Raw genomic sequence first — 26,646 nt, 5'->3', positions numbered from 1 at the left:
ACTAATCCAGAGATTTGAACATAAAGTACTAACGAGCATCGTTCATGCATCCTGGTATTTTCGAAAAAACGATCCTCATCGGGACCTCGAGAAAGAAACTGTAAGGCAGGCATCCACCAAATTTGTTACGAAGTTACGAAGAGCAGCTCTGAAAACACGTGAACATCGATGCAATCCTAGAAGAGGGCGAAGCTAGTTATCCAAGTGTCGAAACAGAACAAAGTGCGAAATTTTACATATTAGTGTTAGTGAAAATTATAATAATTGTAGTTATTGTTAATTATCATGAAATCTTGAAACTCCTTTTTTAGCAAGTTTTAGAATAAACTTAACCGATTTAGGATGTTTCTTTTTCGAAAATGTTGGTAATAATTTGGGATTGAACGGGTATTTGTGAGGAATTTAAAATATATAATACTATGGAAATCATCCTCAAATAACCAGATTAGAACATTGAACAAGTTTTTATTGAGATGTTTTTAAAAAATCTGTTTGGAACTTTGATTTCTCTATTGTAAATACAACAAACATTCAAAATTTCTCTGAATTTACGATCACAAATAATTGTCTAATGTTAACTCAATATTTGTCCCATGAAAAATATTCCCTCGCAGCATTACCAACAGTCGGACTTTGGTAATACTCGCATTAGTTTTTGACAGTTGGTAGTACGATTACTTGTTCGGAATGGCGACTTGACTAAAGTTTATTAGAGTAGTTGTTAGAAGAAGATCACAGTGGACAATAAAATAATTATATTTCAATTTTGATGACGTAGTTAAGTATGTTTTGCGAAGTAGAAAGCGTAGCGAAAAGATAGCTGGTAATGAAAGGTTATGTTGCGAGATTTTTATAGGTTATGATTTGTTTTGTGATTTCCTCATTTTAAATAAAGGTGAGGGGATGATGAGTTACGAGGTAAAGAATTTCAGTTTAGATCGACTCGGTTTCCGTACATTTTTGCTCATTGAAACTTTTTAATTATCATTTTGGTTTATTTCATAATTTGTAAGTTAATATAACCTAGAAGTCTGGAATTTTAAATATAATTTAAAAAATAAATGATACGATTTTGAAAAAAATAATTAAAATCATCATTCCCTCACATTTAAATCGTCAAAATTGTAAGATAATTAGTACAAATTTCAGAGCAAATTAAGTATGAATTAATTTGAATATTTTTCATTAATTTATCGATAGGTAATTTCGAGATTACATGAAAATTACCCTTATAATAATTGAAGGAGTTTCTACTGAGTTGTAAGAAACCATGTCGACCTTCGCTTGATAATTTTAAAGAGAAATTCGTGTATTATTTTGAAATTAAATGAATGGATTATGGGGTGGGTACGAACTTAGTGTAGTTATTTCTGTCAAATATAGACCAGATGCGGTTTTTTCCAAAGTTTGCACAGCTTTTCAGTATGGAAAGTAAATTTATGGCGTTTGGTATCAATATAGGACTTTTCGGAAACAATGATCGGGTTAACTCGATCATGATCTGAAAATTCGGAAACTAACCCGGATCAAGATCATTGTTGATCGGAACCATGTATCGAAACTTGAATTTGTTCATGTAGATCGTCAAAATTTGTTAGAATCATCTAACTAAATGGTTGAGAAATTTGTCGTTTTAATATAGAATGGATGGATCTTGTACATTTTTCTTCTTCTTTAAACGTCTATACAATATCATCAACGCTATACCAGTTTCCGTATCGGCGTCGGCTACATGTCGGTCAGAAGTCGTTCAAATGTCGGCTAAATGGAAATTAGCCTTTGTCAACGCCTGTTAGTGAAGCTACGGAAATGTTTTAACTTTAAATACTTTTGTCATAGCAACGTGAATATCGATAAAACCAAGTAAACTAAAAATCGATGAAAGGGTAGTAAATATCCCGTGAAAATATGGATATTTGTTTTCAATATCAGAAAAAAAGAAGTGAATTCGGTAGACAGTGTATATTTTCCGACAAAGGACCAGACATCATCGATAATTATCCTTCAAATAAAAAACTATCAAAAGAGTTCATATCAAGGTAGTTTTGAATCTATTTTGTAGTAGTAGTCAAAATATTAATTTTCCTATCAAGACAGACATAAAATCAAGCCAATTTATCGAGAAAAAAATATATTTTTTAGAGATCCAGTGTCACGTTCGCAACAATGCGCCCCGATTCTATCAGAACACCATCTGAATACCATGAGAGCAGAATTTGCAAACAGCGGCGTAAATCATTTCGAAGGTGGTTGGCCGAAAGATATCAACCTCGCCGACGAAGAACAAACCAAAAGATATAGAAGAAAAATCGAAAAAGACGAACAGTTTTATCACGTGATGATGGCATTATTCAAAGTATTTTTTTTTCTTCGCATTTCTAAGTGAAAAACTTGCACGATTTTTGTTTGTTCTAGAATATGGAAGGTTGTATTTTACAGAACAACGCCGTTAATATTTATCAACAATATTTTTCCGATATAGAACAAACTCCTTTTGTCGAAAGAAGTTCCGCAAGAACGGTTAACGTCTATCAAGATCAAAGTACTCCCACTAGACCGGTTACCCATATATCTTGGTCGCCGGATAATCAAAAAAAATTAGCCGTATCTCATTGTAACTTAGTATTTCAATCGGTTGTAGCCAAACAGGCTAACGTTTCTTATATTTGGGAAGTAGGTCAGTATACTTTGGATATAATTTCGATTTAGAATCTACCCTCTGCCGAGGATTGCTTTTCTTAGGAGTAAAAACCACCCCTACTCGAAAAAAATCATATTTCTATCTATATGAACCTCAATTGAAAATTTTCAATATAATTTATGATTCATTAATATAAATTTTTCGATTTTGTATGAGACCACTTCCAAATAATAACATTTTTCTCAAACAGAAAATCCAAACAGACCTTTGTACACTTTGAAACCCGAGCAATCCATAGTATGTCTGGAATACAACCAGAAAGATCCGAATATCCTTGTCAGTGGTCAAACGAATGGTCAAGTAGCTTTATGGGATATCAGAAAAAGTATGGAACCGGTTGATATGTGTGCAAGAGAAAGTAGCTTTATAGATCCAGTATTGAATGTACTATGGATAAATTCCAAAACTGGAACGGAATTTTTTAGCTCGTCTAGTGATGGACAAATAAAATGGTAAGTTTTTGATACACTCATATAAAATTCAGTATAAATATTATTGCCGCCCCTGTCTGATAGAACAACGTAGAGTCGCCCCTGTCTGATAGAACAACGTAGAATCGCCACTGTCTAATAGGACAATGTAGAAACGCCCCTGTCTAATAGAACAATGTAGAAACGCACCTGTCTAATAGAACAACGTAGAGTCACCCCTGTCTAATAGAACAATGTAGAAACGCCCCTGTCTAATAGAACATAGAATCGCCCCTCTCTGATACAACAACGTCGCACCGCCCTTGTCTAATAGGACAACGTAGAACCGCCTTTGTCTAATAGAACAACGTAGAATCGCCACTGTCTCATAGAACAATGTAGAAATGCCCCTGTCTAATAGAACAAGGTAGAACCGTCCTTGTGTAATAGAACAACGTAGAATCGCCCCTGTCTAATAGAACATAGAATCGCCCCTGTCTGATACAACAACGTCGAACCGCCCTTGTCTAATAGGGCAACGTAGAACCGCCTTTGTCTAATAGAACAACGTAGAATCGCCACTGTCTCATAGAACAATGTAGAAACGCCCCTGTCTAATAGAACAATGTAGAAACGCACCTGTCTAATAGAACAACGTAGAGTCGCCCCTGTCTAATAGTACAATGTAGAAACGCCCCTGTCTAATAGAACAAGGTAGAACCGTCCTTGTGTAATAGAACAACGTAGAATCGCCCCTGTCTAATAGAACATAGAATCGCCCCTGTCTGATACAACAACGTCGAACCGCCCTTGTCTAATAGGGCAACGTAGAACCGCCTTTGTCTAATAGAACAACGTAGAATCGCCACTGTCTCATAGAACAACGTAGAATCGCCACTGTCTCATAGAACAATGTAGAAACGCCCCTGTCTAATAGAACAATGTAGAAACGCACCTGTCTAATAGAACAACGTAGAGTCGCCCCTGTCTAATAGTACAATGTAGAAACGCCCCTGTCTAATAGAACAAGGTAGAACCGTCCTTGTGTAATAGAACAACGTAGAATCGCCCCTGTCTAATAGAACATAGAATCGCCCCTGTCTGATACAACAACGTCGAACCGCCTTTGTCTAATAGAACAACGTAGAATCGCCACTGTCTCATAGAACAATGTAGAAATGCCCCTGTCTAATAGAACAATGTAGAAACGCACCTGTCTAATAGAACAACGTAGAGTCGCCCCTGTCTAATAGAACAAGGTAGAACCGTCCTTGTGTAATAGAACAACGTAGAATCGCCCCTGTCTAATAGAACATAGAATCGCCCCTCTCTGATACAACAACGTCGCACCGCCCTTGTCTAATAGGACAACGTAGAACCGCCTTTGTCTAATAGAACAACGTAGAATCGCCCCTGTCTAATAGAACAATGTAGAAACGCCCCTGTCTAATAGAACAACGTAGAATCGCCCCTGTCTAATAGAACAACGTAGAATCGCCCTTGTCTAATAGAACAACGTAGAATCGCCACTGTCTACTAGAACATAGAATCGCCCCTGTCTAATAGAACAACGTCGAACCGCTCTTGTCTAATAGGAGAACGTAGAACCACCCCTAATGAGATTTCCAAGATTGGCCTTTCTTCTTCTGTGTTGTACTTATTTTTGTGTAATGGTTGGATTAAAATCAAAGAAAAAATGTGCCGTTTTCATCATTATGAATCACCTCATTACCAAAGAGAAGACAAAATAAAGGAGACGTTGTTGGATGAAGAATAAAATGAATATGGTGGAAATCATTTACTTAATATATATTATCCCCGGATGATAGCACTGGTCGTTTTTAAAATTTCCTAAGCATGTTTCCGGCAGACTTTGAGGCCCTAATAAATTTGATCATAGAATATCCTCCTTATTTAATTACATATTTAACTACTCGCAACCTTCAAAAAAATCACAATAATGTCATCAATTGTAAATTTCCCTTAATTACACGAGTAATGATTTCTATTACACTTTTGATATTTAGATTTTGTTCAGTTGTTTCAACTGTCATTGCAAACTCAACCAAAAAGCTCCTTATTCAGTTATTGTCATATAGATGGCGTCCATAAACAACTGATAAGAGTATCGACTGCAAACTATCAATATAAAGAATATTTATCAACAGATAATGAATGTGATTGTTGTGGGATTGTGGCAATGAATTACCAAAGTACAATTTTTTTAAATAGATATTGCAAGTTTTCGTGAACGTATTTCAGTTTCCAAAAACAATTGATTCAACAAACTCAAATGCCGTGTGACCGACTTTAACATTTATTTTCTAGGTGGGACACCAGAAAACTCTCCGATCCAACAGACACTCTTCTCCTTGATTATTCTAAAGACGAAGAGCAAAACCTTTCTAACGCCATAGGTGCTTCCGTTTTAGAATACGAAAGTACCATTCCAACTAGATTTATGGTCGGAACCGAGCAGGGTACCGTAATATCCGGCAATAGAAAAGGAAAAACTGCGTTAGAAAAGATTGCTCAAAGAATTCCCAACGCTCATTTGGGACCTGTATTAGCTCTTCAAAGAAACCCGGCATTCCCAAAAAATTTCTTAACTGTAGGAGATTGGACGGCCAAGATTTGGTCTGAGGATTGCAGGGAAAGTTGCATTATGTGGACAAGTTTCCATAAATCTGCATTAACTGATGGAGCTTGGAGCCCCACAAGGTTTTAAAGATATTTATGAGTAGTAAACGGCCAATTCGATTATTATACAATTGAAATAATAGACGAATTCTGCGGTATCATAACGCCATTAATTCGATATCAGTCATGAGCGTGTATTAGCCTTTGAGACCTTTTTATCCAACGATATTGCGATCATAACCGAGTTCGGCTTTCGTTACGTGGATCATTACGTTCTTCGGAGAACAGGTAGTCGTGGTAGGAAGGTAATGTGAGCTTCAATGTTGCGATTACCTCGGGGTTCTGAGCGCCTGCTCTTGGACTTTCCGATTGTTGTGAGGAAAAGATTGAGATCGTGTAGAAACTATCAGAACTTGATTAAATTCTGTAATGGTGGACAGCCAAAGGCTCGTCGTGTTCGACTTGATATAATCAAAGGCCGATGTTCCCCGAAAAGCCGCTCTGGCGCTTTGGCTTGAACCTTTTGACGAATTAGGATATGATTCCCAACCCTACGAAGAGGAAGGAACAACGGTCCCAGTCACCGCGTCTATTAAATCTAGCAGCTGCTCTACCGTTAAGCCATTATAGGGTCGTTCCGCTTGACTCACGACCAGCTATCGATCATCCCTTCGATTTCGCGTAGCTAGCACCGGGTCATACTTCGGGTGCTTACGGTTATTAGTACAAACTCGTTTTTCGGTAGCCGTTGAACTAGAGTACTTGGCGTCTTAATAGGCTTTACCTGGAACTCCAAGTTGAAAGTCCTGGCTTGGAGGTCGAGATAACCTTAGGATTCGGAACCATTAGCCTCTACTTTTTTATTCTGTTCTAATGATGTTGCAGCTTCTCAACCGGGTTTTTTCAAAAGCACTGGTCAGAGTTTCGATATTGGTAGGAACCGATGCTTTTGGGATAGTTTGTTTGATCAGAAAGCTAGTGGGAAAGGAGGATTTATCATCATCATTATCGCCAGGTTTCCTGCAGGCATTGTTCCTGATTAGCGCGCGGCATGATTGCTTCCACCTTGAATTAAGCCCATGAAAATAAACTTTTGCCTCGGCTCAAATCCTCATGCCCACGTATGCGATGGGCCCCCTCACCAACGACAAAGTCCAACGGCTTCTTGCGGGTGTGTGTGAGGCTCCTTTGGATAACGTTCCTGTGGACGCTATTGTTTGAATGGATTCGTTAAGCTTTTGCTTTGCAGTCACAAATCGTGTGCAATTTCTTCAACTGCAATATACAGGTACTTGGTTTCTTGAAGAAAATAACATCGCAATGTAAGGAATTTTTTCCGCATATAGATGATTGGACTAGGGGGACATTTAGTGCACCCCAAAAGCATCGAGTGTTTGAGGCAACAGTTTCCAAAACGTTTCATCTCAATCAAGGCTAATTTGCAGTGGTGACCCCGATGTGACCCCTGGTTATTTTTATCTAAGGTTTTTTCTGTTCGTGTGGACCGTTCAAAGATCCTTCAAGGTTTTAAAGAACAACATCATGTGGAAATTGCTAACGTAAATCCTGTTAATTTGGAACAGTGAAAGATATAGTATGTAGGGAAGTGTGGAAGATGATTTTCCGAAGAATAATATAGTTTATGAGCTTGTAAGTGCTACAACCTAGCGGAGAACGGCAGTATTAGTAGTAGGATATATGTTCCAATAAGTGGGTGCCACTTTCAGCGAATAGGTTGTTTTGTACACATGTTTTCGTGCATGTTAACAATTAGCGACAACATTACGTTGTACAAACCAAATTAAAACTTTCTGGTTCGTGCGATGCGTTTTATCAAGTTATGCTGCCGCATCCTTTATTATTTTAATTGTTTTCTAGAAGAATCCGAACTGTTTATCACCATTATTGTTGATAAACAGTGTACATATTTCTATTACAGACTTTCCGTATTCTTTACAACCAGATCAGACGGTACACTCGACGTTTGGGATATTCTGCAACAACAAAAACAAGCGAGTCTCAACATTAAAATATGCGACGTGAAACTAACACGTATAAAGGCACACGATCACGGTAAACTCCTTGCTCTTGGAAACCAAAACGGTACGGTGTCTTTGGTGGAGTTGAGCGAGAATCTTTCCGCATCAGTCAAAAACGATAAAATGCTATTGACATCCGTAAGTACTGTAGGCGCTAAACTTAAGGTAGAAGAACGTAGGTATGTTGGTTTTATCTAAAACGTGCTACCAGCCACACCTGAGAGGATTAAGTTAATCGTACGCTAATAGGGCACTAAGATTAGAAAAGAAAGGTGACTTTGAATACCCTCAGGCATTTGTCAGTCAGAGGTCGAAAGATTATTGTCTTAATGAGGATGTTATTCGTGGAAACAATCGTGAGATGGAAAATGTAAATGAATTTTTACCTGTATTATGTATTTTTGAATGCGAGGGCAAAAGGTCACCACAGTACTAAGAAAACAATCTAAGGCAGTGCGGTAAGTACTTAGTCTCATCGTCCGATGGCGCTCGCAGCTTAAGAGCAATCTATTCTCGTGTGGTACATCCTCGAAGGCTACTACTAACCAAATTGAAGCCAAATCGGACGAGTTGCTTTGTTTTGAAGGTATTCACGGATTATAGAAATGTGGAAAGGGTGATATCCCTCTCGCCTTCGATCGTGACTTCGATTGAAGATGCACAAGATAGTTGAGGCTGTAGACATGTCAAAAATTTACATGGGTCATATCCTGCATCAAATTTAGAGCATACGAAAGATATCGACGCACTAAGAACAAGCGCAGACTGTTAATCATTTTAGAAGTGTTTAGTGACACTCGATAAAATATGGATCCACTGGTACATACCAGAGATGAAGTAACAGTCGAAATAGTGGACTGTACTTGACGAACGTGGTCCAAAAAAGACAAAGACTATCCTTTCGGTCCGCAAGTTGAAGGGTACTTAATGAAACGCAAAACTGCCACTAGATGCCAAATTATTAGAGCAATTCGACGCCGTATTAAACAAAAAACTGTCACACGTGTCGAAGAAAAAAGTGCTTTCCCACCGGCTCACCCTTCCGCCCTTGTGACAGCCAAATTAGACTACAAACTGCTGCTCCATACACTGTATTAACCGAATTCGACCACATGCCACTTCTTTTTGATTCCAAATTCGAAAAAATTACTCGCCAGACAGACATTTGAGTCGAACGAGGAGATCAACTTTGCAGACATCACGAAAACGTATTTTTAGACTAGTTTAAGGAGTTGGAACATTGCTGGGTCGAGTATATCGAATGAAAAGAAGATTATCTTGTTTAAATTTGATTAATATTTCAGATGCTCGATAGAGAAGCTCGCCGAGAAAAGATACTTGAAGCTCGGAATCGAGAAATTCGATTGAAACAAAGACAAAGACAGCCTTGTCCGAAAGAAGATAGAGATGAGGGCGACGGCGACGATGGAGATGACGCAGGTTTTGGAAAGGATAGTTTAGTAAAAGCAGCAGAAGAAGAATTTTATAATACCATCGAAAAAGAAGTAGCAAAGACGAAAGGTAAAAACTAAAACAGTAGGATCACGAACTTCCCAATTTAAACTAATATTATTCTATTTCAGACATTGAGGATCAACCAGAAGAAGTAGAAAAAGATCAAAATATCAAAGATGGGATAAATAAAATATCTACAACAGAAGAAGCTACAAATACTCATTAAATACTTTTCGAATATAGAGAATGTGGAGAGAGGCGAAGCTCCTCCACGTCCATTTAGATTCAACTGATGAGATATGAGATTACATGTAATAGTAGATCATTCCTCACCCAAGTCAAGACTTTCTGGTACCGCAACAGAACAATTAAATCTGCCTGTATCTTGACTAGACCTAATTCTTCTTGAAAATTCAAGATAATTGAAAAAACATTTCCAGGAAATGTGACACAAACAGCATTAGCACAATCGGAAAAAACATACCCCAAGTTACTACATTCATATCAATCAATGTACAATTTACCTAAAAAGTTTTGTTTCAAATCTCTAAGAAAAAAAAAATATCTAAAAACATATATACTGCGTTTTTTATATATTTTGGACGTACTGTACATAAAAGTAAACACTAGATTCCGCAACTGTTACTTAAATCATGTTATGCTACTACCCCTTCGTGGAGAAACGGAATGTAATCATTTCAACCACTTCTACTACTTTTGTTTTATATATTTCTATCTAATCTCTTCTTATAACATTTTCTGACTAAATTCGTGGAAAAAATATGTGAATACTCACGTTACGTAATGCCCAAAGTATTCCATCCACGCATTGGGCGCTACTTGTAACTTTACTCGCGTTACTTAATGCTCAAAGTACTCCAATATTCACCTGCTCGATTCGAAAGGTTTCTCAATCCCACATTGGGCGTCATTTGTATTTTTACTCGCGTCACTCAATGTCTAAGGTAATCCAAGACTCAATACTTCAATCTAAATGAGTTTCCAGACTTGAATTGGGCGCTACTTGTAACTTTACTCGCGTTACTTAATGCTCAAGGTATACCGAGATTCACTAGCTCGAAGCGAAAGGTTTCTCAATTACACATTGGGCGTCATTTGTATTTTTACTCGCGTCACTCAATGTCTAAGGTAATCCAAGACTCAATACTTCAATCTAAATGAGTTTCCAGACTTGAATTGGGCGCTACTTGTAACTTTACTCGCGTTACTTAATGCTCAAGGTATACCGAGATTCACTAGCTCGAAGCGAAAGCTTTCTCAATCCAACATTGGGCGTCATTTGTATTTTTACTCGCGTCACTCAATGTCTAAGGTAATCCAAGACTCAATACTTCAATCTAAATGAGTTTCCAGACTTGAATTGGGCGCTACTTGTAACTTTACTCGCGTTACTTAATGCTCAAGGTATACCGAGATTCACTAGCTCGAAGCGAAAGCTTTCTCAATCCAACATTGGGCGTCATTTGTATTTTTACTCGCGTCACTCAATGTCTAAGGTAATCCAAGACTCAATACTTCAATCTAAATGAGTTTCCAGACTTGAATTGGGCGCTACTTGTAACTTTACTCGCGTTACTTAATGCTCAAGGTATACCGAGATTCACTAGCTCGAAGCGAAAGCTTTCGCAATCCAACATTGGGCGTCATTTGTATTTTTACTCGCGTCACTCAATGTCTAAGGTAATCCAAGACTCAATACTTCAATCTAAATGAGTTTCCAGACTTGAATTGGGCGCTACTTGTAACTTTACTCGCGTTACTTAATGCTCAAGGTATACCGAGATTCACTAGCTCGAAGCGAAAGCTTTCGCAATCCAACATTGGGCGTCATTTGTATTTTTACTCGCGTCACTTAATGTCTAAGGTAATCCAAGACTTAATACTTCAATCTAAATGAGTTGGGCGTTACTTGTAACTTTACTCGAGTTACTTGATGCCCAACGTATTTTAAAATAAGCTTTGAAGGGATTTCTAGCGGCGCGTTGGGCCTCAGATGTGATTTTACTTACATGCATGAGAGATTCCTAGACTGACTGGTTTAGCCGTACATTGGGCGCCGCTTTTAACTCTACTCTCATTACACAATGTACAAAAACGCCATTTTTCAACTTCGTAACTCGCGTTACTCACTTTACACTTTCAATAAATTTGCTCTTTCCTTTTGGAATGACTCGAAGATGTACCCTTCCTCGTAACTGTCCCTTTTATTTTCTCTCACATAAGTACAATGCAATGGGACGTAGTTCACATTCCGAATTGCTATTTTATCCACAACATACATCGGCGTACGAAGCAATCTCAAGTAAGCAATAAAAATAAGGTTTGTTCACCATCACCGCCTCTCTTAATAATACGATAAAATGGAGATACATATCTTGAGAAAAACGGTAGGTACGATAACTGTTTAGTTAAGTAGATAAATCTTCTATTACCAAGAAGATATATTCGAAGAGAATTGGTAAGTTCAGAACAGATAAAAACGAATATTCCGTTTCCCAAAAAGACGATAAAGAGAAAAAAACACAAACCATTTGAACGGCTATAAATTTATTTGAAAAATAAAACACCCAGTATCACCTTATTGTTATTGCTATCAATCAGGAACTTGTCATCGGCCGAAAGGACTATAATAAACTATTCCTGCATAATAATCCTTCTCATAACGACCCAAACGATGAACCCTACTTCTCCGCCTTTGTCGAAGAGGGTCGGTATTGATTTTATGCTAGCAGTCGAGGGTGAACCTTTTTGATATCAGTTGATTTCCGTGAACTAGAAAAACGCGTAACCCCTACTCTCAATATCGTTTCCGTAAATTTCCTCGACTGCGAATAACAACAAAATTTAGTGATGATTTCGTGACTCGAAATAGCCACCCGTCGGAGACGACGTCCGAAAATGTCGTCAATATCGGCACAAGGAGTTGTGGAAAGAGCGTCTGCAGAACTATCTAAACGGATAAATGGATTGGGACTCCGGAGTAGCAAACACCATGCTACCAAAGGTAGCGTTATGGAAAGGGTGACCAACGTTTTTTGTGGAGGAAGTACTAATTCAGTTGTAGGTAGGTTTAGTACCACGATTAATATTTTTTTTTTCAATCAAACTCATTTATATTATAAGGGCTCAGATATTCAACCGTATTTCACAAAAATTGAAAGAAAACAAAAGGTTGACAGTGATTTGTGCATCCAAGTTTCATCTACTGCGACATATCGATGGATTATACTCGATTGATACTGTCAGCGTAGGCAAGTTCTAATTACCTACTTGTATAAATTTAGAACGTGAAAAAAAAATCAAAACATGGTCGGAAAAGACTCGAGTGCCAAGCAAAATGACGTGCTACTTGAACCCTTTCACGATCAAGGTTTTAAGGGTAGCCGAATCTAAAAATATTCATTTACAATGTCACAAATATTTTTGAGCTGTTAACCTATTTTTAATCCTAGCCCCACGTTGAGAGCCATTTGCATGTTTACTCACGTTACTCAATGTCCACCCATGTTGGGTGCTATATTCGCTTTCCTTAATGTCTAAAGTGTCTCAATTCCTCAATCTGTATAGGTTCCTAGCCTCATTTTGAACGCCATTTGCATGTTTACAAACGATACGTAACGCCTAAGGTATTCCAGGACTTAAGTCCTCAATCTAAATGGGTTCGCAGCCCCACTTTGCGCACCATTTGTATTTTTATTCACGTTTCCAAATGTCTAAGGTATCAAAACTCAATTCCTCAAACTCAATGGGTTCCTAGACCCATGTTGGGTGGTATTTGTAACTTTATTCGCGGTCCTAGCTGTCTAAATAAATCCAAGACTTAATACCTCAATCTGAATGGGTTCCTAGCCCCACGTTGAGTGCCATTTGTAAGTTTAATCACGTTACTTAATGTCTAAAGTATCCAAAGACTCGATTCCTCAATCTCAATAGGTTCCCAGTCCCATGTTTGGTGGTATTTGTAACTTTATTCGCGTTCCTTATTTTCTAAGGAATTTCAAGACTTAATAACTCAATCTCAATGGGTTCCCAGCCCTACGTTGGGCGCAATTTTTAATTTTATCCACATTTTTTAATTTCTAAGATATTCCAAGACTCAATAATTCAATCTGAATTGGTTCCTAATCCAATGTTAGGTGGTATTTGTAACTTTATTCGTTTTCCTTAATATCTAAGGAATTGCAAGACTCAATACCTCAATACCTTTATGCATTGTTAATATTTTTTAACAAATGAACCCTAAGAAGCTGGCACCGCACTTGGAAGTTTAAGAAATTTTGAAAGTTGTTCTAAGTTTGTTCTACTTTGTTATGAAATGACACAGGGCTGATAATGAAACTTTTAGTGAAAATATAGACGAATAAGAAGACGAAATAAAAAGACAATTAATTCAATCGATAGTTCCTTGGTTTTACCCATTTTAAAATTTACAAATTTGAATTTTCGAGATCGAAACTTCACAAAAATATGTCGTGATCCCTGATGTCTCCCAGGGCTAACTGGGACTAAATTACAATCCCAAAAAATAATTCACAGTTGAATAATAAACAAGTCAATCGGTACTTATTGAAAAAAAGGCGCATTTAAAAATACAAAATGATACAAAGCATTTTCCCCAACATTGCATCTTGACTGTTCCACCCCGTATTATTTTACAGACATGTTTGTTGACGAACAATTGTTTAAAGATATTTTGAACGACTTATTATCAATTGCAGCATATAACACCTGCACAGGTAAGAATAATTGATTAGCGATCATCTGGTGTTAAAACTACGTGAAACTATTAATTCTGGATGATACACAACCATTGGATCAATTCGGAAACCATCAAATAACAAGATATATATTCACCTTGGGAATGTTATTTCTCACACCCTTGTTTCAATTTTTTAAACTGCTAGAAAGTCGAATTGGTGGTTGGTATACCATACAGTCCTGATTTAGCACCCAATGAATTCTTTTTGTTGATTGCTCAACTAATTTTACGTTCAAAAAGCATGACAAGTTCATTAACCTTAATGGGAGCTATTTTTAAAAACAAAATTAGGACTGGAATTTAGAATTGCGTGTATACCCAAATAATTATGAAAAAATCATCTAAAATTCCCATATTTACCCAAATAATTTCAGATAAAAAAATGTTGTTTCTCCCTCTTTCCTTGCGAGGCCAAAAATCCTTTCAGATACCTTGTTTTACATATATTTGAGTGTATGTACGAAATTACAGGTGATTTTGAGTATTCCAATTATCGGAACTGAAACCAAAATTGTTAGACTAATACCATAATTTTTTTTTAAACATTATAGGTGCCCCAGAAAAGCCTTCAAGATTATTGCCAGCGAGAGGAATTGTGAAAAATGCGAATTCTGGTGTTTCCCATCTAGCAGGAAGTACTTTGGTAACACCTAGAAGGCAACGTATTCTACCTACATACCTAACGTGGGAACAAATTCTAATGGACGATAAATTTCTTTCCAACTTTTTTTTGTACTTCACTCCACGAGAAATATGTGTTTTAGCACAGGTAAGCAAAAAATCAAGTATAACAGTTATTTCTAGAAATAGTTAGGATTCAACTATGTTTTTTCTTTCATAGAAATCAAAATTTTCAATCTTTAAAAATTCAAAAACAATAACGTTATGGTAACATATCATATTGTAATACCAAAACACTGTTAGTTATAAATAGTTTTTGTTCATAACCATACTTTGATCATTCTTTAAAAAAAACCTCGTAGTTTTTAGTCTCTATGTAAAACTAATTAGAATACATCTAAATTAAGATTTGTACAAAGAAAATCACAACACCTCGTATAAAAGATAATTCAATGTTAAACGATTGAATCTACTAAATTTTTTGATATCTGTAACACCAGATTAACAAAAAATTATTGCTGGTTATTAAGGTTATATGATACTTTCAAAAATTGACTAATTTTTTTTCAAACTCAGAATCTAATTACCAAATATGTATATACCTACAAAGAAGAAAATGATTACTTCCACCTTTGCACAACACGGTTTCTAATATTATAAATTATAATATTTTACACAACCCGGTAATTTAAGCGACAACAAAACTGACAATCACATACCACACACAACTTCTTCTTCGCTGTGGTGACGGACTCATCCGTAGAATTATCCACGCCCAGCCAAGTTAAACTTCCTGTGATTTAACTGTCCATAGTTATCACTCCTTCTCGTCTATGTGAAATTATTTTACATATTTGTTTTCATCTTCTTTTGAAAAGCAAATATTAGCGATGCACTTTTAGCAGTGGATTAATAAGCATGCGTTCCAAACTTAAAACACAACTTACGACTAAATATAAAAGAAGATGAATTGTGACAGTGTTGCCAATACAAATATTTTTAGGCCGAATTTGTAAATGGTTTAAATCTAGATAAAAATTGTTTTGAACGATTTCATTACAACTACCATTTATTCTTCAGAAAACTTGGGAATTTGTAGTGACGAACAGGGGAAATATAAAAACTATAGAATGTCAATATCAAAGAGGATGGGATGTTCACATGATGGCCGACTAATTTTGGGAGTTTTCAGCAAAACTACCCTACTGAATGCCATACTATAAAGTCATTTAAAAGAAAATTACCGATAAGTGACTAACGTATATAAATTTTAAGATTTGAAAAAGTCGCGGACAACCTAAATGTGTAATAGACTATCCAAACAACTTTTTAGAATTTGACAGAACTTTGAAACCAGAATAAATTAAAGGGAACTTCACGACAAAAAAACTGAGAAATATAAAAGGAAAGAAACAAAAATACATGTTTCACATATTTTGACAGATCATGAGATATTTAAGCGAATTTCATATTTTTGGGAAACAAATTATAGGTTAGAATATGTGAGATTTGGATAAAAATGTTTTTTTTAATGAAACACCCTGTATTTTATTTCAAATTTAAAACCTACCGAATTCCACATTACAACGATGCAAGATTCAAATATTTTATACAAAGTATTGAAAAAGTTATAGCCACCATTCGACGAAAATAGTTTACGGTACCCATAATTTTTTATAGTAGTTTAAATTTATTGAATTGTCGTTAAATCTAATAAAGGATGAGTCACAAGACAAATACAATTTCTACCAGTTTTTTATATATATTTTTGTTGTGGGATTGTAGCACTAAAACACCAAAATGTGCTCCTTTTAATATACGTTCCGAGCTTTCGAATACATTGTAAAAATATATACATTGTATAAAAGTATAGTAAAAATTACTTACATTAATTAATTGACAATTGTGGTATCTTGATATTTCATACAAAATACAATATTCAAAATGACACTTGACATAAATATGGAGTTTGTTGATTCTTTATGCTGTTCAAATGTATTTTGCAATTCAAATATGTCAAATTTTAGAATAGGTTAGGTTTAGTCGTTTTGAATGACCTTGAATTTTTATTGGTTAAATTATGAATGGAATTTAATTATAGGTTAAGTATAAATAACATAAAATTTCTATAGGTTAGTTGGTTACTAATGGCGTAGATTTTTTTACAGAATTTGATGTTTCAAAATCTTAAGGTTATGCATAGATTGCCTTAAGTTTATTTAAATCATTTTTTTTTATCAATACACTTATCACTTTCAGCGTTTTTCTAGTTATTTACAGTTGTTAAAATTTTGGCAGATTTATAATTCATAGAATGACCTTCATAGAAAATGTGTTCGAAAAGCGTTCACATGTAGGGTATAACTTGCTGTTTATTTTGTACTAGGTTGAAAAATTTCACTAGCTACGTAAGTCAATTTATTGGTTAGTGTCATATCTTTTAGTAATCGTGAGGTTTTGTCTGTAAGCTACCTTTATATTATGTTTAAATATTACGGAAAGTTTGCCACAATCCCACAACAAACATATTCATAAATTAGTCGACTTCGATCAAATTTATATACGACTTTTATCGATTTTAATATTCAATATAACAGAAAACTTTTTTGGCATTCAACTTTATCCTTATTGTAAACAGGTCTGCACTCGATGGAGGGATGTTTTGTATAAGTCTCCACGTTATTGGACGGGGCTAGTGCCAGTTCTGCAATGCCGAGAAATGCGCGACATTAAAGGAATCGCACTAGCTAGGTTCGTGTAACTTCATAATTGATTTTAAAATTCTCGTTGATATTCATGAATAAGTAGCGTGTTATAGATGAAGATTCGTTAACAAATATTTGAAATATAATTTTTATCTAACCTTATTAGATAGTTGAATAAATTTCATATAAAGACTACAAAAATTGTATCTAATTATTTGGAACACATCTGTAAACGATGAAAATTTATTTTAAACTAATATGCTTATAAATATTGATAGTAACTTCGCTTCTTGTTCAATATTTTCCAACAATTCAAATTCTTGAGAAAAAAAGTCATTGGACATTTTCTTTGACATAAACTTAAAAATTTTAAAAACCCCACCATATATGATCCAAGCTTGCAAAACGTATTAAAACGTGAATTAGTATCAAGATGGTATGACGAGTTCTACAATCTCATGATGGACCAGGAAAAAGTAACATCACACGTTGGTAACACTGGTAGTGCGTTCCACTAAGCACTCGCGACAATCAAGCTATGGAGGGTAGAGGTATCTGTAATGGGAGACAAGTGGCAAAAGTGTCCATCTGTAAAAAACAAATTATTGTTCGAAGACTCACCAAAATAGCGCTAGTATAGCAACTGGAAATTATACAAATTTAGAATTGTATAATCAAATCGGAATTTAATTTAATCTTAATTTTTCCATTTGTTACTAAAGCTTTGAATTACTCCCTTTCAACAGACAATTTTTGATACACTGAGATAATTTTCCTCATTTCTACACTCCATAAATCAAGCTCACAACAATCAAAACAATGGAAGAAGGCAAAGACCGTTCCATCCACAAGCAAGGTCATGGGATGCGCGTTAAGATGTTTCCATCGAGTCTTTGGCAATGTTTCACAGAAATGAAAGGGACTGAAAATGGAAAACCGGCCCCAAAAAAGGCAAAGACCGTTCCATCTACAAGCAAGGTCATGGGATTCGCGTTAAGATGTTTCCATCGAGTCTTTGGCAATGTTTCACAGAAATGAAAGGGATTGAAAATGGAAAACCGGCCCCAAAGAAGGCAAAGACCGTTCCATCTACAAGCAAGGTCATGGGATTCGCGTTAAGATGTTTCCGTCGAGTCTTTGGCAATGCTTCACAGAAATGAAAGGGACTGAAAATGGAAAACCGGCTCCAAAGAATGCAAAGACCGTTCCATCTACAAGCAAGGTCATGGGATGCGCGTTAAGATGTTTCCATCGAGTCTTTGGCAATGTTTCACAGAAATGAAAGGGACTGAAAATGGAAAACCGGCCCCAAAGAAGGCAAAGACCGTTCCATCTACAAGCAAGGTCATGGGATTCGCGTTAAGATGTTTCCATCGAGTCTTTGGTAATATATAACAGAAATGAAAGGGACTGAAAATGGAAAACCGGCCCCAAAGAAAGCAAAGACCGTTCCATCTACAAGCAAGGTCATGGGATTCGCGTTAAGATGTTTCCATCGAGTCTTTGGCAATGTTTCACAGAAATGAAAGGGATTGAAAATGGAAAACCGGCTCCAAAGAATGCAGAAACCGTTCCATCTGCAGGCAAGGTCATGAAAAAGGAAAAACTATTAACGACTAGTATTATGCGAACTAATTGCAACGTTTGAGCAAAGAAATTAAGTAAAAACCACCGCATTTGACTAAAAATTAATGAATTCAAGTTTGAATTGCTACTTCATGCACCCTATTCGCCAGATTTAGTTCCCACTTCTGGGACCATCTTCGTATTAGTCTCTGCTTTTAGCAACATATCTTGAAACGAAGTGAAGTTTTGTAGTTATTTCCCGTCTTATTATTTTTAAAAGAAGCAATTTGAATAGCTGCAGGTATTTACTAAACTCCTAATTATTCCGTTTTCATTTTTTACGTGTTTTTCTTGTGAAACTTATAATTATTCAACTATACCTCAAGGAATGAAAAATTCAAACGGAAAACGTTCTTTTCTTAATAATAAAATTGAAGAGCTACATTAAGAACAAAAATTTTGTCAATTCTAGGTTTTACCATACCTTTTCGAGAAGAGGCTTCCACAGTTTGTCACTAATGGGTGCGTCAGATGAAGACGCTATGAATTTAGTCAATATATTTCTTATCGCTTCAAAATGTATACAAACGCTCAGTTTAAGATGTTCCAGCATTACCGACAGAGGATTAGAAGCACTTCTTGACCATCTCAAGGTAATTATTTATATACGAAATGTATCATGACGGACTTAATAAAAACGACTTTGGTATCTGACTTGTTTGTATAAATATGACAAATGCACTGTTTTTAGGCACTAGAAGAGTTAGAATTGGCAGGTTGTAATGAGATAACGGAGGCAGGTCTTTGGGCGTGCCTAAATCAAAGAATAGTTTCCCTCACTCTAACGGACTGTATAAACATAGCGGACGAAGCCGTCGGAGCGGTTGCTCAGTTATTACCGGCGCTCTACGAGTTTTCATTACAAGCTTACCATGTTACCGACGCTGCTTTAGGTTATTTCTCGCCCAAACAGAGCAATACTCTCAACGTGCTAAGGCTTCATTCGTGTTGGGAGATCACCAATCATGGTGTTGTAAATATAGGTGAGGATTAAGCTAATAGCGTTTAGACACGAAGAGCAGTGAAATTTCACTGTGAAAATTTTATTCATCATCACTACTAACATAGGTATCGATATTACCGATTTGATAAACTGTCAAATTAGTTTAAATGTTATGATGGTAAATACAATTTTCACAGTGAAATTTCACTGTTCTTGTTTATACATATTAAGTTATCCGATTAATTATCAGTGGTAAAAATTTCTATATAAAAAGCTTGTTTTAAGCATTTTTATACATATTGATAAATGAATAAACATTATTGAGGAATAATTTCAATAAATCTTGATATATAAACTACAAAAGCCGTGAAATTTCACTGTGAAAATTTTATCTATCATTATTACTCAACATAGATATCGATATTATGGATTCAATAGTTCATAGAATCGATAAAATGTCAAATCGCTTAGAGCCATATATTTTCAAACGTAAATACTATTTTCAGCACGAAATTTCCTGTTCCTCGAACATAAATTACCTGGTCATTATACAGTAGCAATGATAAATATTTTGTTTCTAGCATTTTAATACCGATTAATAAATTTATGAACTTTATTGAAGCATAATTTTTAATAAATATTCATTCATAAATGAAAAATGTGAAAACTCACTGTGAAAATTGACACTACCCCAAAAAATTACTTAATACTAGGTTCATTCAAAGGGATGATGGTAAATAGAATTTTCACAGTGAAATTTCACCGTTTTTTTTTCTGTTAACAAAAATAATTCACTTGATAATCTTATAATTGAGCAATCTAACGAACTGTCACAATCAGCTGATAACCATTTAAAAATGGCCGCGGTGGGGTAAACAAATATTTGTGTCGTAAGTTTCTGTGCGGTTTGAAAAGATATTTGTTGTATTTTAGACTTTCTTATTTCCAGTTTTAATTCAATATAACGTTTTAAATAGTTGCTTCTTGAAGAAGTACGAAAGTTCCACCCGTAACGTGGCTTTGTTGGTTTTAGCAACAGTTATAACTAATGTCCAAAAAGTCCTTTAATTTAAACACAAAATAAATGAAAAACACAAAACAACTCTTACTACTGAAAGAAACTAAGAATAAATAATACGGGTACATACCAGAAAGTCGATTGTTTACCCTACGGCCGCCATTTTGATGTAGATCAGCTGCTAAAGTATTTTCTCGATTATTATAATGATAAATCTTTTATATAAACGTTTTTAATTAATTATTTTTAATAAATATTCCTCGATGAACGGTAAAATTTCACTATGAAAATTTTATTTATCATCACTACATAAATTTCGAGGGTAAATTGCTTTATAAAAATTGTTTTGAAAATTTTCTGTACCGGTACCAATTTTCGCGCCAAAAATATTGGAATGTATAAGTACAACTACTTTTATTATATATTTTTTGTAGTTCATTCGCTACCGAATTTAACGGTATTGAGCTTATCAGGATGTAGTAAAATAACTGATGATGGAGTAGAACTTATAGCTGAAAATTTACAGAAACTGAAGTCCTTAGATCTATCTTGGTGTCCTCGAATCACTGACGCTGCCTTGGAATATATAGCATGCGACCTCAATCAGTTAGAAGAACTAACTCTAGATAGGTAATCTTTTTTTAGATGTTTTTTTGAATTCCAACAAACAAGGTATAAATTAAGATCAAAATTTGCTGGTTAAAGACTTTCTCCATGACCTTGGCAAAGGCTGGGACAAAAGTAATCGAACGGTAGTTAATGGTTACCTTTTTTGGTATGGGTTGAACCCGAGAGAGACAAGAGACCTCTTTTATGTGATAAGAAAAGAGTTTCTTTAATACGATTGTTGGTATTCCATCAGAACTACTGGCTTAAGAAGTTTTGCCACATCTCGGTATCGAAATCCTATACAAAAGCGGGCCAAGAAGACCTTGATCTATTTGAACAATTCAGAACTTTGTTTTTCACTCTCTCATTATAATGTTCCTCTCTAGTGCAGTTTTTATCAGACCCTGGATTATTGTCGCCAAAGTCCTTGAAGGAATAAGGTATCTAGGCTTCCATACCTGCCAAGATTACTTCCGAAATCTCATTTGCACACACTGAAGAGTCATTGAAATTGAAGCAAACATCATTTCAAGGAATTCCAGGGAAACTACAACCAGAGAAGATCTGCCAAATGTATCAGCCTAAGTAAGAACAGACTACGAATACTAACAGAAGTTCTACTAGGGCACTATCTCCTCAATGGATACCTGAAGATGGCGTGCAGATTTTGTTGCACAGAGGACGAAACCTCTATCCGCATTTTCTCGAAGTGTGAGACATCTGGTAGCGAATGAAATAGAAGAAGATTTCTGGCTACTTCAGCCATCCCACGTTCTGAACTAATAGGAGTGGAATAACATTGTGTTCTGCAGAATTGCAGCAATAGAGGGTACACGGCACTCCAATATACGTACACATACAAGGGAATAAAAATAATAGATCCATACCACCCTTATTCATTACATGTTCTGCTCAATCTTCGTTCATAAATGTTTCTATTTATTTTTTAGATGTGTACATATAACAGATATAGGAATCGGTTATATTTCCACGATGTTATCGTTGCAATCCTTATATTTGCGTTGGTGTTCCCAAATAAGAGATTTCGGACTGCAACATTTATGCGGAATGCGTAATCTACAAATACTCTCCTTAGCAGGTGAGAATTACAGTATAAATAAATACAATACAGTGTTAGTCATCGTTAATTATACTTAACTAATTGGTTATACAGGTTATGTATGATTGATATATTTTTCAGGTTGTCCATTACTGACTTCAAGTGGCCTGTCAAGTTTAATACAATTGCGACATATGAAAGAATTAGAATTAACAAATTGTCCAGGAGCGTCAAAAGAATTATTCGATTATCTTAGGGAACATCTCCCCCGTTGCCTCGTTATAGAATAAGCTCGCCATATTGTCCACTTGTTATATTTGATACTAGACCGTGCAATAATACTATACCTTCAAATAATTTTGTATATTTATTTTCTCGTATTTTTTTTTATTGTTTTCGTTAGTTCCCTTGTTTTATATGAAAGATTTTCGAGGTTAATTTGCTTCAATAATAAAGCTTATCAAAGAAATGTTTTAAAAGTGATGAAAGAATGCTTTGAAAACTGTTTGATTCATAAATGGTTCTAATTATCGATTTACCATGTAAAGAGTCAGTTTTGTCACATAAGTGTCACATGGGAATTGTAGGATCAAACCACTGTTTGATTTATCTAATGGTTGTAATACCAAATAATTTTCTTAATATCTTCCTTATTCACTCTTAAAATGTGCTTTAACCTGGTCTTCACTTTGCTTTGTCTACAACTAGTTTCCTCTACTTCTTCTGCAAATGAGTTCGTACTATCCTAGTCTACATGTGCAATATGCAATGTCTTCCCCATTCATTAGTCTTCTTATTTTTCCTCTTCTGTTTTATACAAACTGTAATTTTTTCTCTCAAATATAATATACTGTAAATGAGTAGGAAATACCCGGCGTGTCCACCAAACTTTAGCTTCGACGACATATTGGAACAGGGCCAGCTTAATGGTCTATATCATGGTAATCACGACACATCAAAAGATTCAGAAGAAGACCTAACCTAAGATGGGACCAGAAACAACTTTTTGGTCTGATTAACTACTGATAGACATCAATGGGTTCAAACGAAGGACCAATACATAAACATTTGATGATGCAAGATTTAAATAAACAAAAAAATTATTATTTGTGACAAAATTGACATAGCACAAAGAAATACATAAAATAGTTATTTCAAGAATTTTAAATGATACAGCTAAAATGGTGACTGTTTTAATTAAAAAAAAAACTAATAACTCAACAATAAAAAATGCATAGAACTAATTAAATAAGAATTGAAGCAAGTTAATCAGATTGGGGGAATTAGTTAATTTAAAAATCATTACTATTTATATCAATAATAATTGACTGAATAGTAACGATCAAATTTGCTTTGAAAATAAAAATTAATGAATTCTTCCATTATAATCAATTTATAATAAAAACATTTCACACAGAGAAAGGAGCACTACTGTTTTGTAATTTCCTAACTCTTTATTTTCCAAAATGCAATATCTACACCCTTCAAATATAAATAATATTTCATTTTTCATATACATGAAATTGTTGCAACAAAATAATTATTAATATTAGATTCATAATAATTTAGATAGCAGAGAAAAGATTCATCTACTATTGCTACAAAACATTTTCAAGTGTTGTAAAACTTTGAATTAGTATCATGTATCATTATTTTCAATAAAAAATAACACATCTTTGCAATGGTGTAGATGGGTGTAGATAGATTTAAAAATCCCCTAGACTTTACCACAAATGACTGACTAATTTTTATTACTTTTACTCTGGTTAGACTAGACAACAATTTTAAAAGCTTTTTTTTTGGGATATCACTACAAGTTTGTTTCAAGTTTAATATGAGGTAAGTCGATAATCTTTGAAATGAAAGAAAAGGGGCTTTACTGATAATTATGCATTTGTTTATACTACAACTCTGGTACTTTCTCTGTGATCTCTATTTGTAAAAGTGTACAAATATCAATGTTTATTGCAAATTTAAACAAATTCTTATTATACATTGATTATTCCCTCAAAATCTGATGATTTTTCAAATGGTCCATTATTAAAATAAATATTCATATGGCAGGCAATAAAAAACAGCAATATTTAGAATAGTTTGAAGATGATTAGAATTAAATCGTAAAATTTCGCACTAACCAGAAATGAAAATGTAAAATCACTTATCAAAGTAGGAAAAAGTGAATTAAAGATATTTTTGCACCGAATCCAAGGATGAAATACTGGTATATCTTTATTACACAAAAATTGAAAAGGAGCACTCTCAAAAATGAGATATTAAGCAAAATATTTTTTTTCGTACTTATAAAAACATCTTCCTTCATAATAAAACACAAAACAAATAAAACCAATGCCACAAAAAAATTAGTAATAGAAAAACTTTTTTATATCATAAGTTATTATTTAAAAGTGATTTATTGGAATATTTTCATTTGAAACATTTGTTTTTATTCAAATGTCATAAATTGTCTCTTCTAATCCTGGAAGTATGATCAAGAAGATAATTTGATTGTTTCTGAAGCAACTGCAATGAATCGTATATTTAGAAAATATCAATTGCGCCCATATGCAGTGGGGATTAAGGAAAATGTTGAATATTTACCTTGAAAAATACATTTCTACATATATATTCTGAAACTCAAGATTTAACACAAACCCAGTGATTTTCTTCATGTAATAAAATGGTTTTCTATAGATATAGAGGAAAGAAAAGATTTTGAATTTCAGTATTATTGGATTGGAAACTGACTGCATTTTTCATTTACAAAAATGAAAAGAACTTTCACATGTAAAAAGAGAAAAAACATGCCACTTACTTTTGCCTTGATTATAATGTGATCCACAACTTTTCAATTTCCAAAGTTACTCACAAATCCTGCCTTAAAGTACTTAAGAGCATCAAGACTTTTATATACCTTCAGTTTGGTTAACACTAAATAACTGATAATGTTCATACATGTAATTTTTTGCGAAGTCCACTGGATTGATGCTCAAGTCTGAATCACTAAAAATAACCGCGAGTATATATTGCTCACAAGGCTATTTTTTATTTGTAGCTACTCGAAACTACCGGAATTTCTGTATCTAAATTAACTAGATAATTACTCATATTGGAGTCTTAAAATTATTTTTCACGCACAGAAATAACTTTAGAAATTTAAAATATATAGGCAAGCCTCAAAAGCTCATTCAAAAATGAGTAAAGTTACACAGTTAAAAATTATACGTTGAAGTTTGCTTAAAGGGACTTTTTGAGGTTAAGTTCTCTTAAATTAATCTTCTTTTTTAACATAGATGATAGAACTACGATTATAAACAAGCAAATTAATATAGTTTACGATATTTATTTGCAGAAAAGGTAGAGTTTTAAATAAATATGTAATATGATTCTTTTTTCATGTCAATGAAATCACTCAGATTCATCTTAGCTAGCACCCCTCATTAACTTTCTCGATCCACCACTAATTCTCATACTTTTCCGTAAACACGTTTTGATGATTTAATTTTCTAAGCCTGGTTAAGTATGAAGCATTATAAGTATTTGTGTGATGTGTTATTAAATGTAATGAAAAAGAAACGATTTCAATTTTTATAAAATTCAAATAAAAATAATGTAACAACACAAAATTTTCTGGACTGCCACAGTAGCTGCCATGAAAACTCTTTTAAAACTTGTGCCATAAACTATGATTTTGTTTCCAAATTAACTTCCACAATATGCACAGCTTGTCAGTAATAATAAAAAATATTGATTAAATATTTAATAATAATTTTGTGGATCATTTGAAATAAAATGTATAGTGATGTGATCTTGAGTCCTTATTATATGGTGATACCCATGTTTAATTATCAACTAAATAGATATTTTGTAAGAATTATCTTAGTTTCATTGTTACCCCTACAAGTCCTGTGAACCGAAAAACAAAATGTTTTTTTTTCAAAGTAGTTTTTGCCACATTCTGATGATTCCCATAGTTTTTCAGGCAGGTGAATAACAGAGAATATATTCTCCTATAAGTCCTGAATACCCTGTATAGATTTAT

The 26,646-nt window shown here is 34.5% G+C and overlaps 2 protein-coding genes and 1 long non-coding RNA gene across 4 annotated transcripts in view; 2 read left to right on the top strand and 1 right to left on the bottom strand.

Annotated features, from left to right (window-relative positions):
* Positions 1-26,470, bottom strand: part of LOC130448409 (uncharacterized) — a 34,763-nt gene extending 8,293 nt beyond the window's left edge. The window contains exon 1 of one of the 2 annotated variants that reach the window (XR_008910329.1): positions 25,420-26,470. This is a non-coding gene — a long non-coding RNA (uncharacterized LOC130448409). Of the gene's footprint in view, positions 1-15,248; positions 15,363-25,419 lie in introns of those variants that run through there. The other variant, XR_008910330.1, reaches the window with a different exon arrangement.
* On the top strand, positions 1,862-10,050 carry LOC130448406 (dynein intermediate chain 3, ciliary-like). The gene is made up of 8 exons (XM_056785778.1): positions 1,862-2,039; positions 2,143-2,356; positions 2,416-2,677; positions 2,892-3,153; positions 5,440-5,832; positions 7,691-7,928; positions 9,095-9,311; positions 9,374-10,050. Exons 1-8 carry the CDS (start codon positions 1,909-1,911, stop codon positions 9,469-9,471), a joined length of 1,815 nt encoding a protein of 604 aa, XP_056641756.1. The 5' UTR covers positions 1,862-1,908; the 3' UTR covers positions 9,472-10,050.
* On the top strand, positions 11,963-26,475 carry LOC130448407 (F-box/LRR-repeat protein 16). The gene is made up of 8 exons (XM_056785779.1): positions 11,963-12,330; positions 14,577-14,794; positions 17,285-17,397; positions 19,390-19,570; positions 19,669-19,960; positions 21,373-21,568; positions 22,498-22,646; positions 22,749-26,475. The coding sequence occupies exons 1-8, from the start codon at positions 12,165-12,167 to the stop codon at positions 22,895-22,897; spliced, it is 1,464 nt and encodes a 487-aa protein (XP_056641757.1). The 5' UTR covers positions 11,963-12,164; the 3' UTR covers positions 22,898-26,475.
* Positions 26,476-26,646: the final 171 nt, after the last annotated feature.

This window comes from Diorhabda sublineata, chromosome 8 (assembly GCF_026230105.1).
Source record: "Diorhabda sublineata isolate icDioSubl1.1 chromosome 8, icDioSubl1.1, whole genome shotgun sequence".
Classification (NCBI taxonomy): Eukaryota; Metazoa; Arthropoda; class Insecta; order Coleoptera; family Chrysomelidae; genus Diorhabda; species Diorhabda sublineata.
The sequence above is the reverse complement of the archived record's forward strand: the minus strand, read 5'-3'. Positions and strand labels throughout refer to the sequence as shown.